This window comes from Solea solea, chromosome 8 (genome assembly GCF_958295425.1).
Source record: "Solea solea chromosome 8, fSolSol10.1, whole genome shotgun sequence".
In the NCBI taxonomy this organism is placed as follows: Eukaryota; Metazoa; Chordata; class Actinopteri; order Pleuronectiformes; family Soleidae; genus Solea; species Solea solea.
The window spans coordinates 20,331,974-20,351,150 of NC_081141.1; the positions used below are offsets into that span (position 1 = coordinate 20,331,974).

A 19,177-nucleotide genomic window follows, 5' to 3' on the forward strand; every position below is an offset into this window, starting at 1 on the left:
GTTATGTTTTCTCTCTGACTGTTAGCGGCATGAGTCGAAAAGGACACATTTTGATTACATTTTCTTGGGGATAAAGGTGGAACAAAATAAAAAAAGGATTTGACTTTGGTCGTGATTCACAGCTACGGTTCCCGCAATCCAGAATTATAACTTTTTCTGAGAAACTCAGTGGTATTGTAATGCAAGTGCCTTATAGGTTACAGGTTTGCAAACGCCATAATGTGAAGGAAAGTCAGTCCCCCCCACAGAAATGTGTGTGTTTAACTAATGGAGATAGGGGAAGTACAGTATGAGGAGGTGGGAGAGAATGAGGTCAAAATAAAAGTACATATATAAATAACCGGTGAAATCCTCCTGCTTCCACTGCTGTGTTATCACACTCGTGCCCCCCCCCCCCCCTTAGCCCTGTGCCCTCTGTTTATTATATCCTTCTGATAATGCGGTTGCCAGCTCCTCTCCTGGTGGCACGAGGAAACACTCATCCCTCACTGCACTAATCATCATGCCAGAGCATCCACTATGCCCAGCAGTGCCACAGCTAATCGTGCTTAGCTCTGGAATAAACAACATTTATTTCTGTTATTATTCACTCAGTATCTGTCTATTAATTTGTCCCTGTCGGTTCATCTCTCTGTCATACTTTTCTTTCCTTTGGCTCACTTTCAGCTCTCCTCTTCGTGGCGTCTCTTCTGTCCACTCCCCGAGAAAACAAACAAACAAACAAAGAAAGAAAGAATCATTTGTTTTCTATTGTCTTTTTTTGGCTCATATTTGCTGTCATCCACAAGTGCCTCTCAGTTTGCCGCTTCATTCGGCATCCATTTAGCTAATTAAGGATTTCCATAAATTTTAATGCATTATCTGTAATGTGTTGACTCTTCTGGGGTCATTAGTGGCATAATTACACCTTAACAGCAGCACCCACATGGCCTTGGGCCGCTATAGATGGATGGAGCATGGAGCATGAATGCATGGGGAGGGATAAACAAAATAACCTAACTTCCAAAGCATAACAATATCTTAATGTAAAGATGATGAGAGCCTCTGAGTGGAGTAAAATCAGTGTGTCATTGTGATTAGCATGCGTTTTATGCGTTCACACTTTATTAACATATTACCCCAATGGAATTTCAGTGAGTCCACTCATGTATGAGCGATATAAGGAGAGAGTAGTTTAGTATGGATAAGAAAAAGCAAGCAAATGCACCGACAGGAAAAGGGAGAGGCCGGGGAATTCTCAGTGAGCCGTCAGGAAAGACAAGGAAAGGGTTTTTTAAGTATTAATGCCCCTGTTTCATCCTGGAAATGAAATAACGAGTGAGCATTCAGAACCCTCCCTGGACTATTTCACGCTTGGATGTTTTCCCTCAATTTCAGCGCGAAATCCTTTAGGAAAAGAGGGAGGGATGGGGGGGGGGGGAAGTGACAAAGCGAGAGGAAAAGAGCGACATGCAAAGAATGAGAGAGAGAGAGATGTTATAAACATTATGAGGTGGGAATGAATGACCATGAAAAGATGAAACGGATTAAGAGGGGGAAGTGTAGAAGAAGAGATAAAGAAATGTGAAGAGAGGTGACGGGTTTGGGTCAGAATCAGAAGTAGAGATGGGCGGGGAAAAGAGGCAGCACCTGTGGAGAGAAGGATGAGATGGAAAGGCAAATTAGATTAGTGTTGCAGAATATAAGGCTTGCATTCTTAGTCCACATGACAGATGTCATATTGCATGGTGGCAAAAGATGCTCAAGGTGTGTGTGTGTGTGTGTGAGTGCTTTCATTTGTACCTTGCTTTGGGCAAAAAGACAAAACCAGGCTTCCTATGCTGCTGGATGTTAATTCATATGAACACATGAAAAAAAAACACAAGCATACAACGTCAAATTCACAAGTCACAACCTGTTCTCAAATTTAAATGCACAGCCACAATTATAAGCGGTTATAAACTCAGTGAGGTTACTCCATTATGTTTAGCTGCTGCATTGCCATTGTTATTCAAGTTTACATTGGCTCTCCGCAAAATACTTCAAAACACATTTATCAATGCATTTACACATCCGTGCCTCCGCTGCTGGGAAGAGTCAAAACATCATGGTATATCATTAACAAACAAACTAAACGCATATGCAGAGCAAGACCTTCCAGCAAATCCATAAATGGGGAAAAAAAAGAGAAAGGTTTTATGAAATGTTTTATTTTATTGTGCTGCCTTGAAATGTGAAACAGATTTGAGTTTAGAAAGAAGAAATAAAGACACACATTACACAGAATAATATGCAGTTACTTTAATCTCACCTCTCTTTAAATGAGAAGCTGTGCTTCTTGGTTTTCGTAGAATTACAGCTCATATGAAGCCATCTGTCATGTTCCATGATAGAAGAAACTTCATGTAAGCACTCAGGCCTGGTTCAGACCTGGTATTAACGTCAGTCCAGAGATCTGAGTAAAGAGCAAGTAGACAGCATTAAGCACGTCATGCTGTGACCACATGTGACCAATTCTGGCTTCACTGACACTGTGAAAGCGAGCAACTCAAGTATAACTCATGCTGTCATAACATGATATAAGGTTTTAACAGAGGTGGAAAGAGTACTGAAATATTCTACTCAAGTAAAAGTACCATGTTTTCATCACATTTTACTTAAAGGAATATGTCACCAATTTGCATTTAGGTTTGTATTACTAGAATAGGGGTAGTATTTTTGAAAAATTGTTTCCCCTGAGTCGAGGGATAGCTTCTTTATTTATTTTTTGTTACCAGTGACACTTGGTCCGAGCCTTGCTCCAAGGCTTGAAACTGCAACGCTAATTCCGCTCTTTTTAGACCCACTCATAGTGGACGGGACCTCATTCCCAGAATGTAAACAGTGTCCACCATCTTTGCTAACAGGACCAAGTGTCACTGGTGGGCACGTAACAAAGTACAAGTAAAAGTTCAGGTCTAATGTTAAAGTAAAAAAAGTAGTTTACTTTAAATGTACTTGTAGTAAAAGTAACGTAGTTACTTTTTTTAACAAGGTTGGGGTTCTTTCCTGTGTTCAAAAAGGACAAGGGGACACAAATCTCACATTAATTGTTTAATTAAAGGCAAACCTTTACAAATGAAAGTGCAAATAACATATGTAAACACACAATGTCCTCATCATTCATTGTCAAAGTTTCCGGTGCAGCCAATAAATCAACACATGTGCCTGGAGATCGGATCTGAGGATGCATTCAGGACACCTCGAGTGTCCGTCTGCATGCAAGGACGGACGTGAACACCAGGTCTGACCAAGGTGGGCAGAGCTGATTTCAGAAAGCAGACGTTTAATGCTAAGGCTGACAACATAGGATATCTGAACAACAGGCAGTGGTAGCTGAATGGATGTGGAGGCAGGGGGCAAAAACAATAGTGGTGAAGTCGGATAACACAAATAAAAACAGAATATTTCAGAGCAGAAGCTGGAACACTGTGCTCACTGGTAACAAGACAAAAGGGCAAAGAACAAAAGGAAACACAGCGACTGCGTACTGCAGTGAGGCGAGATAACGAGACGCAGGTGAAATCAATAATGAACAGGTACAGGTAATTACAGCAAACACAAGGGCAGGAGGTATAGAACACACACACACACACACACACACACGCTGAAGAACACCAAAGTGATATTACATGAACTTAAATATAAATTCAAAAAAGAAATAATCTCCCCTTGGAATCTGTAATTCCAAATACTCATTATATCTCATAGGAGCAAATCCTGACATAATTATCACAAAGTGTCCGTGAGCATTGGCAGTTCTTACAAACCCGCAGACCAACTGTTGTAATCCACCAAAGAAGATCTAGATTACTAAAGAACAGTGTTTTGTTCTGAGTCACACCAATAGTTTCAGTATTTTTCCTATAGTCGATATCCCTAATGTAGCATCAGTCAAAAGAACAGCGATTTAAAAATGTGAGTTGTTGTTTAATCACAATATATATCGTAATTTTTAAAAATAATTTTTTAATATCAGTGCAACAAAGATTCAATATACAGCCTATTGATATGTTTACCCACGTGACGTTATTGCGATCGTATGATTTCCCTCAGTGTGAAATGTTCCTCTGTTATGACTGACTGAAGAATTTTAAAACCAGTTAACTTGTTCTATTTAGCGCCACCACTTAATCTTTAATTATTGATTTTAAAATCAAAAAATGTAAAAGAAACAGACAAATAAAGCCATAATAAGAAGAATAAACAGAACTAAAGAAATTATCAAACATATATATATATACTGTATATATACACACACTTATTAAATCACACTGCTTCACCATCCCTTATTAATTCACATATTTAATCAGCAACAGATATCAACATTGGTTCATTTGAAACCTTTGAATTGTATTAATGTTTCTGCTCCTATCTCCCAGCCAATTCCACCATGCAACCATTACCACATCACTCATTTCATCATTATTGGTTTAGATGAATCACTTATTCCACTGTGCATATTAGATCATTTTTCAGTCATTGCATTTATGCCCCTGCTTGTGGAGAATCTTATATATATATATATATATATATAAAAGATCCAGTGTAGTTCCTTTGATGTAGTCAAACATGAGCCGGGGCCTCCTTTGAACGAGTCCACATTAAGTTCTGCTCTCATGCTCCAGGTGACACACTGGACCTTTGACCGGTACCTGTGTGCAAATGCTCTGTATATCATCTACTTTTCGTCGCCCCCTCTCTTTTGCATGCACACGCCAGTAAACAATAACAAGCCGTTACCACACAGTAAAACCTTCTCACAAAGAGAAAAGCCTGGTCAAAGACGGCATGTGCAGGGGAAAAAAAAACAAAAAAGTAATATGGTTCTTTTACTACTCCTTTGTGATGCACATTACATTACAAGTATTTTTTTGGTTTTGTTTTTTTTTTTCTGTTTTCACAACTGTGGCTTATAGTGCTGTTTTTCCAAATGTGCCATATTTCTCAATAAAAATATTTAAAAAAAAAAAAAAAAAAGACGGCATGTGCTGACGGGCATACATGTTCACGGGGGAGTGGCAGAGTGAGGAGATCATTAGGGCCAAAGTTTAACGGACAGCAATAAAAGATTCATGTTAATGGCAAAGTTCATTAAAATCTTCAAAGGTTTTTCTCTTTTTTTATTTTTTCTCTCCGAGTGGAGAGGAGAGGCAGTCAGAGAACAGGAACTGCGAGAGCTGTGATCTTATACGAAAAGCATGAATGTGCCATTTTATATACATTTTCAATCCGAGTGAGCAATAATTGAACCACTAATTATATCTGTGTCTGTTGCTAAATCTGTTTGTCGGGTTTAATTACAGCTGAATGAATGAAGCGAGATGCTGAACACTTGTTCTCGACACGTTGAGAGTTTTTTTGGGGGGGAGCGTGTTTTGTGTTTTCTCACAAATCCATGGGTTGTGCGTTGCAGCCATTTCACAAACAAACAGTAATTAGTTCCTGTAATGTTTTTTTTTTTGTTATAAACTCTTTGAGAGGCAACCTCAGCACTGTTGTGTTATAATTAACAGAAGCTTGTGTATTCTCACAGTGTTGGCCAATTATGGAAAGGTTAATGCAATAAAGCAAGAGAAAGAGACGCAAATAAAAAGTCTTTAAAGGACAGACTGACCAATACTCTATTGGTGCTGGCACTTTTTCTTGATATATATTTATAGATATTATTGCCACAGCACCCCACCACACCCCACCATGTCACCTCATGTCACCTCATGTCGAGGACAAAGCGGTAGAAAATGGATGGATGGATGGAGGGATATTACAGCTCGTTATTGCAGCCGAAGTGATTTCATTTCAATTTCTGACATACTTATTTTTCTCAAGTTTGGATCCGCTGTTCCACTTATAATGCCAATTCTGTTTGGAGATGAGAAAATACCTCTCAGAAAATCAATGCAAGGCTGTTTTGCGGAAACGGTTGGTGTATGGTGTATTTCCACCGGCTCTACTCGCCTCGCCTCACCTCGGCATGGCACGGTGTAAGTCGTGTTTCCACTACCATAGTACGGTGGAAATACGCCATTATATTCTGAGTGAAGTCAAGTAAACGTCCCTGAATAGGTACAAATGTAATCAGGTCGTTGGATACATAAACAGGACATTGGGATGTGCTTAAAGGTAACAACATGCGGCTGTGTCTCTGAGTTACCATGGTTTCACATTGTTGCCCCAAACCTTGTGAAGACTGCTTGTTTTCAGAGACGCTGGATACCAACACTTTTGTGTCCGATACCAATATATCACAACCTTGAAGTCCTATTCATACTGATAATAGTCCAATACAGTTTTTGCTGTCTTCTAAACAACTTAGCTGTAAGTAGGACGTCATTATTTGCTGATGAGTGCATCCCATAATAACCAGCCTTTTCATAAACATAGTCCTCCACTATATGTGAATATGTCACACATATGTGAAATATCCACACAGTGAGAAAGCCACACTGTGGCTTTGGATAAAAAGATGCTGCTGGGATGCAATCCGGGTCATGATCAGAACCTTGGGGTCTGATGTTGAAAGACCCCGAAACGCCCGAGGATCCCAAGGACATCACTGAAGATGCATCCTAGACATGTATCATGATACCATTTTGATGTCTTTTTCTCAAAAAGTTGGAATTTTCTTTCACTTGACCCCCATACTGACCAAACTAGACACCATTTGAGTTTGAGACCCCTGCTATAGTGTCTTGCCTCTGCTTAGTGAAGCATTTACATGGGGTTAGGGCAGCCTGTGGCCAAGTGGAAAGGGATCTTGGCTTGTCGCCGGTTCAAATCCCCACCCGGCCAAAAAGGGCTGGGGTACCCCTGAGCAGGGTACCCAACCCCCAATGCTCCCCGGGCGCTACTCAGTGTGGCAGCCCACTACTCCTAATTCTAGGATGGGTCAAATGCAGAGGAATACTTTCCCTAAGGGGATTAATAAAATAAAATTATAATTATTATTATATATTTAGGGTGTGGAGCATATTAGTTTCTCCTTTTCCCCAATATGTGATCCAGTGAGTCTCACCAGTATCAGACGACACCAACACTGAGTATCGTATGAGCTCATCCCTACTCATTTAGAAGGGACAACAGCATGATGTATTCCCCAGGTGTTCAAGTGCTGCAGAAATAATGGATCGCTGAAAACATGTATGCTCACTCTTTTCACCTTGTGTCTCTCTTCAGGTCTCTACAGGATTTGTCTAAGCAGACAGATTTGCCCTATGGCACAGTGATGGATTCTGCAGTTTATGACCAGGTCCGCTCTAAAGCCATGAACCCCTTCGAGAGAGATCCCATGTACTCCCAGATGTGGCGGATGATTAACCGCACCGGAGGAGGAGATAACAATGTTGAGGAGTCAAAAGAAGGCATTCGCAAGGTAGGTCTTATTTTGAAATGCGTGGTATCAGGTGCAGAACAGCAGCAATGTCAAAGCTATTATTCTGTACTTAGTGCATTCAGGCCATGATTTGCCAACATCTGACCTTGTCATCTTTGAGAACATAATTCGGTTGTGTTGTGAAATCAAGCTGAAGCACAGATTGCTTCAGTGTGTGAGGTTGTCACATGCATGACAAAGTTTTAATCTAACATAAATGGAGTTTTCGAAACATCTTTCAAAATGGACTTCTTCTAGTTTGGTTTCACGGGATCACATTTGAATTCATAGCCTGCAGTTAGTGCAGTAGCCTGCAGTAAAGGGGGGGGGCTTATCAAACAAGTCACATGACTAACATAAAGAAAGACTGTGAGTGCTGCTAGGAGATGCTGCCCATATTGTTTTGGGGTTTTTTTTTGCACATAGGGATAATTTATCTCTAGAGTGAATGATGACATGGTGTAATTATACCAATAAGTGGGAAAGCACCAGGCTCCACCAATTATTTTGATTATTCTTTTTAAATTTTACACATATTTTCCGGTTAAATCACTGGAACGAATGCTACACGCTGCTCACATGAAAACAATTAGCATCATTGAAATCATTTCACAGGAGTTTGTTTTGTAGCACTTGACCTCTTATATATATTCAATTAAATTGTATTTGCATAGTGCCAAATCACAACAGACATTATCACAAGGCTCTGTGATTATATCTAATATAATATAATATAATATAATAGAAATTAAGAAAGTGGACCTGGATCCTGCAGCCTGCAAGATGAGGACAGAAAGAGAGGACAGCAAGGAAAGACACACACTAGGGAGAGAAAGAACAAGGTTAATGACATGTGCAGAATTAAACATTTAGATGGATCACACTCATTCTTGCTTACACATACATCTCAGATTACAGGTCCGTCTGTGCTGAAAGGGGATAAAGCTATCCGAATGATGTTAATGACACACTGGAAACATACACATGGTTAAATACTTCAATTCTCTTGGTGATTACCCCCGGCTTTATAAATATCTGAGTGCTGCATCTCATTTGCATGCATCTCTGTTTGTATCGCTTTCCTCTCGCTCAGACACGGTTACAGTTTATTCCGCGGCCCTCTAGAAAACATTAGACTTGAACTGTAGCCAGCGCTGGAATCTTTGGAAGTGTTGGGAGGAGTGATTAAAGCGGCAGGAGGTGTTTTTAAGCACACACATTATGAATTATCCAATGTGTTGTGTTTTGAAATGGGTGATACATGGTTTTACATTAAGACAGACAGAGGCTACAGCAACATTGCCCTAGTAAAGCAAGACGGCGGCAAAGTAAAACAGTCACGAAAAGTTTCTGAAGTGAATGCTACTGATAAATGCTTCTCCTACCGCTGAGCTGCAGCTGTATACACACAGACACTCCCTACGACACGGCAAGTTATGATGCATAGTTTCTGTTCAGGACGACAAACAAAGTTATGCACTGCACTTTAAATACATAAGTATACATCACATTGTGTCCACGTTCAAGAGCTATCTTTTATCTCCGGCGGGCAATTTGGTTTGAAGCCAGCAGTCGCACATGAACAACATCAAGCAGTACAACACAACAGATAAACAAATACCACAATAAAATAAATACAGAATCACATTTGAAAGCCATTTAAAAGGCTGATAGCAGCAGGAATGGATGACTTTTTGAACCCGTTTGTTGTACATCAGAGCAGATTATATCTGCGCCCCGATGGTAGCAGCATGAAGTCATCCCTCAGGGGAGGGTTTAGGTCGGCCAAGACAGATTGGGCTTTTTATAAACACCTGACCTACTACAGGTTGCGGAGGTCGTTTAGAGCTGTTCGTGAAATTTTGCTGCCCACCATAACGATACCCTGTAGGCAGTTTGTTTTCTTATTTAAAAGAAAAGTGACCCATGCCGGCAAACAAAAGACAACTTAAGAACAGACTTGATAAAACTCGGAATAAAAAAAGTTTCCCAAAAATGGTGTTGACAATAAAGGAAGACAGTCCCCTGTAGCTCTTTATTTCTATTTTTCTTTATTTCATTTTCTTCTTTCCTCCCTCTTAATCTCCTCCCTCTTTTCACTGCATCACCAAATCTTCCAAAACTTTACCCCCCTGTATAAAACTTCTATTCTGCACGCACTGGAGCCGTGTTCTATCGCGGGTTACCTCACAAAATAAATGTATGAAACAAAAAAAAAAGAATGAATTACTATAAATGTGAAATAAACTTACTGGTATGAGTAGTATTCTGCACACGTGTGGCTTAAAATCAAAACCCACTCTTATATTTTTTACCTTGAAGTCAAAGGCTTAATAATAAATGGAGACATATAAACAAAGAGCAGGTTCACTGTAAAATGCCTCGGAAACAATCAGACTTCTTGTCTTGAGCTTGTCATTACTTTGTCTCATTCTGACAAAGATATATATATATATATATATATATATATATATATATATGGAGCCAGTGAACAGTACCTGGAATAGTATTTAGAGCTTGAGGCTGTATAGAAAGCCATGGTATTAATAACAGACCCTGTGAGAGGAGTTCAGACATCTTTTGTTATTTTTCCTCTGGTATTTGATTTATTTGAATTTGTTTGTCTCCTTTAATCCCGTCCCTTTCATATATTTTATTCTTGTGCGGTTAGGAGCTTGATATACTATTGTCATGCTGTCTCTCCTCCTCTTGCCTTCCTTACTTCCCTCAAGCTGCTCTCTCCCTCTCTCCCTCTCTCCCTCTTTTAAAATAAACCTCTTAGTCCTATCTGTCACTACTGTCTCCTGTGTGCCATGGATTTTTTTCCCTTTTTAGTTTTGATCCCCTGCAGCAGAATATTATTATATGTCAGAATGGGTCAGTCATCTGACTGGTCTCTGATGTCACTCATGCAAATAAATACAGTACATGCACCGTGCACGGATGACCAAGGCACTCAATCAGGTAATAGTCACATGTCACATATGATATCAAAGACAAACATGTCTATATGTCACTATATGGTGTTATGGCATATTCCTTAAAGAAGATGGCCTGAGAAATTAAAGAATCAGAAATGACTGACATGGAAATGTAATAAGGCATCTTATAGGTTTTATATCAAAGACATATATTCCTTATCCTCTTTATTGATCCATAGATTGTGGAATCATTAGATCTAAGCGTGTGTTTTTAATGGTTGGAAGTGCCTCTTATCCTGACTCTCAGAGTAAGTGCATGCACATGTGGCGGATATAGTCAGATTTGAGTAAAAAAACAAACAAACACAGAAACCTCGAAACCACTTCACATTTGCATGTTTATTCACCTTCATGCCAACATATACACATGCACACCTGTAAGTGTCCCTGTGTGAATACATGATGGCACCTCTCCGTCAGGCCTCAAGTGTCCCTGATGGATGCCGAGTGATTCCGGAGTCGAGTGCATTGCCAATTTAAGTGATTTTCCTGCCTGTGTGGCTTTCTGCATTCTGCATTAAGAGAAGGCTCCAATTTAGAGAAATATGCCATTTCCCATATGTCCTTGTACATTTTATTCTCATTATTCCCAAGTCTCAAATTGGTAGTGTTTTTAAAACAAAACAAAAAAACTGTATTGAAACCTTTTCTGTGACATTTACTGAAATCAAGTTAGAAGTGCCATTCTTCGACAAATATGCACAGCACTTGGCAAATATCAGCAACGGAACAACTTTCCTGCAAACCTAGCCCCAGGCTGAATAGCTTTAAATAAGTAAATATTGCATTTTGAAAACATTTGGATCATTTTGAGTTTTGTTTATGCATGTGCGGTATCTAATGGCAAAACAAGGCTGAGGTTCACGGCGGAGGAAAGGCATGGCATGTTTATGAGAGTGTGGTATTCATACATCATACTTATGTAGGTTATTTTTGATCATATGGAGGACATTTACCTCAGACAAAAGCACACTCTGCTGTTATTTGTTAATCACCCAGAAAATGAAAAATCCTTGCATTTAATTATTCAAATCTGCGTTGACGTATTGAAATGTGTCGGATCCATTCAGCTAATAAGGTCACGCCACTCAAGAGAAGCACCACGTGTTCATTTCATAACCCTTTTGGCACTTTTATTGATGATGATGATGATGATGATGATGATGATGGCAAATCCGTACACTTGTCCTACATATGCTTAACTCCAGTCTGTAACATAATGACTCTCTGTTACCATTATTTCTTAACCTCAGGCAAATATACTTTGAGTTAGGAAGTAAGGAACTTACCATAATGAATACACTGATGATGATGATGATGATGATGAGTAAGAAAAACCAAGTAACCAAGACATGATACTCTGGAGGACAATTGAAATGAAGTAAAACAAAGTAAAAAAAACAACAAAAAAAGATGAGCTGAAAAGAAAAGAAAAGAAAGAAGGGCAAAGATAGGGAAGGGATTGAGAAGATATATTCCCAATCACATAGAGAGATGATTTATAAAGCCAGACAGGGAGAGGCTGAATTTGTCTGACTACAAATGAGGCCTATCCTTCAGTGACAATGATGCATGAAAGGGCTGGGTCATATTTCGTTTTCATTGTAAACCTTCATTACTTAAACTTTATGTATGAACACAGAGGCCTCTATTGGGTACGAAACACTGGAAGAGTGGAAAAGGTACCAAGAGGAAGAGAAGAATGTCTAATTGGTGAGAGTGAGGGTGAGCGCAACAGAAAGAATGGGGAAAGAGGAGAGAAGAAGGGAAAGGTCGGTGAAGATGATGGTAGTGTGGTGAGAGGGAGAGATTATGAGGATGTAAGAAAGTAAACAGAGTAGATAACTCACAAACAAAAAACCTCCAGGGTTACCGGGGAGCAACCTTACTACTATAGCTAATGAATAGGTTAGTGTGTGTGTTTATGGCAGATAATGGAGAAAGAAGATACATTTGATACATATTTCTTTTTCAACATACACGCTTTGCCTCTAAAAGCCTCTTAAAGATAATGTTTAAACAGAGCATTGTGCATTCTTGTATTTGTTACCTCTTCAGGAGCTTTTTCTGGCATAAACACTAACCTTGTCCAGGACCACACATGGAGCAGAACCTGGTTCGGTTTAGGGTCAAGGTGTGTGTGCGTGTGTGTGTGTGTGTGTGTGTGTGTGTGTGTGTGTGTGTGTGTGTGTGTGTGTGTGTGTGATCATGATTGAGTCAGTCTCACAGTTCTTGAAGGACCAACCAGCCAGTGATCAGGGAGTTGCCAAGGTTACCAAGCAGCTGTGTTCAGGTGACAGAGCACTCTCTCTCTCTCTCTCTGTCTCAAAGAGACATTTCACAATTCAAGGTTACCCACAGCTATATGACTCATGTCTTTAAACTAACGCTAATATCCTTCCGGTACCTCCTCTTGTGCTCTCTTTTTTAAAGTCATCCTGTGGTATTTTGCGTCTGAATCAGCTTGATAACATGACTCAGGAACAAAGTCATTGGATCCTAATGGCTCAAAATGATGTCACTTTCGTGTGTCTTGTCGTGTATTTTATTCGATTTGAACAAAATCTCTGGCAAGCCCGAGCTGGCTTGATCTATGTGTGTCACTGGGTGTGAGTGTGACTGTTGCAATATCCTCTGTAATAACCCAGCCTCTGCTAAGAGCAGAGAATGTCGTTGCGGCTGCTGGGCCGCTGTCTTATTTTTCTATTTTCTTGTAGCACAAATCATTGTGACTGTAGGAAGCTCTTTCTTTTTTTTATCCTGCAAAGTCTGATAACTCATTAGAATTCAACTCCACAAGTCCAACCGGCAAACATATTTCCCCGCTGTTATAATTCTCTGTCTGTGTGATGACAGTGTTTCTGTGTTGTGATTCAGATTCAAGGAGCGCAGATAAAAAGGAATGGGCTACGGGGGAAAGAACAGAGTACTATTTACCCTGGAAAGGAAATTAAATAGATTACGATAGACATTTGGAATAAGGGAATGATATATGTCATATTAAAAAAAAAAGTGAAAAATGTGTGAAATATCTGGCTAGAGTGGGGGTATAGCAGGAGAGAAAACAAGTCAGGGGGTTAATAAGTGTTCGAGACAGGAAATGGAAAGAAAATATTCTCTTTATCGGACTATTTTCATAATGTCCTACATTTTTCAACTTCATACAGCCCTTCTTCCTGTTTCCTTTTGTTCTACCTCACAATATTCTATTCATTTGACCCCCGTGAGATTCTATTTTTGTTATTTCATTTTATAACTCTCCATCTGCCTGCTTTTCTTTAACTCCTGGCCCTCACTCTCTCCCACAATATTGGTTTAATCTCTCATCCCTTCTGCCCTGTGCTACACCTCGTGTTTTTTTCTCCCCTGTAATAATTTCAGCAGTGAAATGATGAAGATGAGTTTGTATTGTTAGGTCTGAAAAAGCAAAGTGAGTATAATCTTCTAAATGGCAAATTAGGAAGAAAAAAAAAAGCTGTAACAGTGTGATACTTTTGTGGAAGGTTGCTTTCGAGTTAGCCCAAAAGTAATGATGTGCTTTAAAATTGTATTCCAATCACTTCATTTTTTGTGTGCATCCTGTATGATATCAATTATTGGTTTGACTCTGATTACATACTTTGCTAATAAAACACCTTTCAGTAATGAGCTCCATGGCCTTAATGATATCCCTTTCACCCATAATGAGACAACTCACCTTAATGAGCCAGAGAAGGAGGTAGATTGCAATGTATCACTTTGATTAAGTTGGGCCGGGGAACCTAATTCAAAACCAGCTGTTGGCCGTGTAATGGATGTAAGCTTGGGCAATGGAATTAAAGAGAATTTAAATCTATTACTGAAGTACCAGATACAAAGATACACATCATTGATACATGCGCGGGCCTGCGGGAGATTAAAAACGCGCTCGTACATTGGCTCAGAGAAATATGGAGGAGTTCAAAAGCAATTAGGGCATCAGGAAACACAAAGAGCAAAGTTGCTAAAGTTAGACAACAACATTCATCAAACGGCCAAATGGCTCTGCTGAGGGGCAAAAAACAGAAGGGAGAAAAGGAGCTTTTAAAGCACTTTTTTTTTTTTTCATCTGTCTGGTCTGTGTGATGTCTAGTCAGCTCTGTGACCTAAAGCCAACCATGAGATAATATCTTCATTTCCAAGATAAAAAGAGGATTAAAAGGAGAAAAAGAGAGAGTGAGAACAGAGTATCGAGTGTTATTTAGTGTTAACTGCTGTTGTTTACCGGTGGATACACCAATTTAATTTACTGGATTATAGGGATTCGAAAACAAAACATGGCATGAGTAAAAGAGCAACTAATTAAATAACAATTAAGTAGATAAATAAATACATAGACATGTACAGTAATAATGGTAAAGGATATACATCGAATAAGGATAGTGATAAAGGTATGCTGATGTGGTAAAATGGACTAAAATGCTTCATGTTTGGCTGCTCTGAAGTTCACAAAGGGTGCATGCCCTCCTGCTTACCTGCTACAGAGCTGCTGTGGAGACTCTCTCCTGTTTAACTCCTCAGATTTTACCTTTGAAAATCATAAAAATATATCATCTAAATACTCCTCTGTACAAGATACGAGATCCCAGGAGTGTGAACGTGTGCATCTGTCTGCAAATATTTCACTATATATTGCCTGATTCAGGGAACTCAAAGGGAAGAGAGTGCATTTACTTTGAAACAGGTCTGTGTATTATGTATTATTTATGTATATATATATATATACTGTATATATAGATGTTATCGAGTTTGAATTTTGTCCACCCTCCCTTTTGCTACTGGGATCGCCTTTCATACTCCCTTTCATTCACATCTCTGCATTTGTCTTTGGGCTTCTGGACCAGTATCACTATAACTCTCTCGCTCTCTCTCTCCCTGTTCTCTCATTTTCATGTGGCTTGCTGGGCATCCATGCTCTGCTTCTTTATCTCTGTCTGTAAGACTGGAGGCGGCCCAGCGCCAGCAACTAATGGACTTTTGGAAAACAACAGACAGCCATGCATCACACTCAGGACAAGTAGGGAGACAGTGAGAAAGGATTTGGAGTGGAGCCGTGGGGAGAGTGTTTGGGAGTGAGACTTACAAGGGGAAGAGTCATATTGGAAGCAAAATTCCAGACACAGGTAGTTCCTTTAAAGCAACTCGGGAGAAAGAAGGTGTGTGAGGGGGAAAAAGTCCTGATGCCTGTGGGAGCTACAATCAATCATGACATCTTAAATTCAGTCTCACTTATTTAAAGATGTGACCTGCCATGATTTGCCTCAGAAGAGGAGTCTGCACCTGAGAGGAAGCTCTTAAGGCGCTGGTTTACTTCCACGCTATGTGCTATCAACGCGCTGGGTGCACATGCAACTAAAATTACGGCCCACCTGTGGAGTATAAGCCCCACTCACCAAGCAGAAAAACCATTTTGGCATTTTTTAGCCTCGACCTGGCGACCCACGAACCGTCTGACACCCCGACTCCCCAACCAGACGTGTGTGAGGGAGCTGTAGCATTGTTCTCTTCTTCTTTGGTTCAAAGCCAAACGTTTACCACAAGTAGACGTGAGAGGAAGAAAGAAGACACCTGTAAATGAAAGGAAGTCACTTCATACATATTCATTACAATATAAGAAAAACAAAACTCCTAATAACTTCTAATAACAGTTTTCAGGACTCAAAAATCATTGGTTGGACATAATTCAACCTGATGGAAATGATATGCAGGAGGGACGGTCGAGAGAAAACATGGAAATGCCTATGTGCCGAGTTGAGACCACGGCACCAGTGTGGTAGCAACGGAAGAGGATAGCGTATAGTCATAGCACACATTATCTCAAGCCACTTTATTTAGAAAAGGACCTTTAGAATACGGCAGAGAGAAAGAGAAACCCAACAGTTTACACAATGAGTACGTATGTGGTGTCCATGGAGACAGAGAGACAAAAAAACAACTCACCTTTGAAACAGGAAAAGCAATCTCAGCAGTTTGGAAGTACTTTAAGACATACAATGATGACAGAAATAGAACAGAGTGTCAAGAGGAGGGGGAGAATTGCACAAGCACTTTGAAAAAACATCAAAAGAACCAACATGACGCACAGCAACGGAGGAAATATTATTCATTGAAATCTAATTCAAGTCTATCTGTGCCAACAAACGTAATGTAAATACTGTAAATGCTGATCTCTTGACTTATATTCATCTTTTAATGGCAACCCATAGTGGTATCGGTGCATCCCTAGTCTCTTTATGTTAGAGCGATCACCATCATCTCCTCTCTGCTTCAGTTTTATCTCTGTAAACTTTGCTCCTCCATTGCATCAACACTGCGTCGCCAAATTCCCCCAAAAACTTTAGAACGGCTCACAAAAGGATGTGCGTGATTCATGAGTTTGTAAACAAAGTGGTAAGAGCATTAACTGAAACACACTAAGAAATTAACCATCTGCAGTTAATGTACCCTGGAAAAAATGAGACCATTCAGCAGAAGTCGTGCTCGCGCTGTTCCACGTCTACTAAGCTTTTCCTTTAAGCCCATGAGACATGATTTTCCCGCCAAGACAACAGTAAAATCTGCTTTTGAAGTGTTTACGATGAACATTAACAAAAGTGTGTTGTGGTCCTTTGTGGCAAAACAGTTAAAGATAAAGATATAAGGGTAACAAGCAAGATTATTCAAAATTACAGAGTAACTACTCGTTCGTTATGACGTGGTTATATTAAATGATGGCATTATAACAATGCAATATTGCAACAGTATGCATCACCACTGTGATGCCTTTCATTTCTATTTGAAATGAATTACCCTCCAGAGAAAGGAGAGGCGAGGCAATATTGTCTGAAGCTTAGGCTTAACTGAAGGAATAAACTCTGGTGTCTAGGTCACATCTCAGCTTGAAGTGGGTTCAAAGCATGCTAACACACACACACACACACAGAGAGAGACAGATCATTGCACACTACACTCTGCGAGCTGCATGTGGTCTGCCGAACATTGAAATGCGCTGTATCTGTAAAAACCAGTAGCATAGCTTCAGTGACAAAGTCATTTCCCAGGCTCAAAGCAGACCGCCATCAAACCGCATTGCATGCATCCCCAAGTGCTCCTTCTGCCTGTGAAAAGCAGAATTTACAGTGATGATGTCAACATTCAGCTCATGTCTCGAGTTGAACTCCGGGCCAGGTTTCTGTGAGCAGTGACGACGAGGAGAAGAGTTCTTGGATAATTAGTGCTTGATCAAGACACACAAAGTATTTTCACGTCTACTGTTTGCATGTGCAACAGCGATTGGAAACCCACGAGTTGGGTCCAAAAGTGTTGAGCAGCAGCACCAATATGATCTTCAAGATTCATTTGAGTTAACGCCAGCTGTTGTGCGAGCGCAGCTGAAGAAGCGCTCATATTAAGAGACCTGTTTTGAAATATTGGCACCATATACAAGGGAGCCTGCTAACTGATAGTAATGATCATGTTCTGTAATGTCAGGTCTTCCATTTCAGGCGTACTGACAGTCGTGTAGGTGTGCGGCGTATTTTTAGCTCTCGTACAGGGGAACTTTCTACTGAATAAAGAGCAGTTACAAAGGAAAAAGTCACTCCGTTTAATTACCCCGATGGGGCTGATGAAGCTGCAGTGACAGCATTCATGAACCTACATCTGTGGCTGGAGAGGCATCTGAGTGTGTCAGTCATCGTTTCCCCTTCCATTTCTTTCCCTCTGTTCCAATTAAATCTCAACATTTCACTGTACTGCGGACCATGTCATCAAGTGTTTTTTATCTATTTCAGTCTAAAACGTGCCTTTTTCTTTTTAGTGCACGCACACAGAGTTTGTCTGCAGTGTGTTGTACGTGCCAGTGTTGCATCGACAGCTTTGGCATGAAAACGCTCCACTGAAACCGATGCTAATGAACCTAATTTAGGAGAACTGGCAGCTTCTGAATGGTGGCTTGAAGACTGCAGCCTGCATTTAATCAGCTTTTTATATTCTCTGAACTGTTTTGGCGCTGAAGATGTTAAATTGGCAGAGGATCCCTGAGGAGCATGTCTTGAAACTGGGTCTGCAGACTGTTGACCATGATGACATACAGTGGTAGGAAAAAGCTTTTACCTGTTTTGGATCGTATTCACTGAGCCACTTTGGGGAGTGTGTCCTCCTGTAAAAACCAAGCCCATACATCTTTTTTTTTAATAGCTTTTTACAACTGCACTATAATGCTGAGCGACCTTGTAGGAAGAGCAAAAAAAAACGAACTGCTGTTTATTTCCTATCCTGTGTCTTTTTCCTCAAATGTATTAAGATGTCTTTGTGCACCTAAACTAATTATAACCAGTGCCATACATGAAGTACAATTTGCACTGCTGTTGGTAACCATGTAACCATGGTCACTGGACTGAAATACAGAGGCACTTTCAGCAGTCCTGCCGCTAAATACACCAGACTCCTCTGTTAAATGATGAGATTTTAGACATTTTCCTGGTAATCGTTGGTGATTAACCCAAGTTTTTAGGATGGTTAAGTCTTTTCAACTGATCTACAGTTGGACATTGTTCAGCTTGATCTTTGTGTCGGACGTCTTGCTCATGCCTCTTCCAGTGACGGCACTCTGACCAATCACTGGCTCGCTTGGCACCTCGCTAGAGCAGGTATTAAAAAAAGTACCAGGTACTTTCATATCAGCCAAGATCCATAATTATCATGCTAAATATCAGACAAAACGTTAGATTCTCAATCCTGAAACCAATCACTTTTAAACGTATTTAACACTCACTTGTCAAACAGAAAACCATTTTTAACATCTGCG

At 40.1% G+C, this 19,177-nt stretch overlaps 1 protein-coding gene across 5 annotated transcripts in view; it reads left to right on the forward strand.

Annotated features, from left to right (window-relative positions):
* The window catches only part of grid2 (glutamate receptor, ionotropic, delta 2), a 370,055-nt gene that overhangs the window by 307,526 nt on the left and 43,352 nt on the right, over positions 1–19,177 (forward strand). For all 5 annotated transcript variants that reach the window (XM_058636042.1, XM_058636038.1, XM_058636039.1 and 2 more), the window contains exon 13: positions 7,195–7,390. In XM_058636042.1, the coding sequence (XP_058492025.1) occupies positions 7,195–7,390 (196 nt within the window). The remainder of the gene's footprint in view (positions 1–7,194; positions 7,391–19,177) is intronic.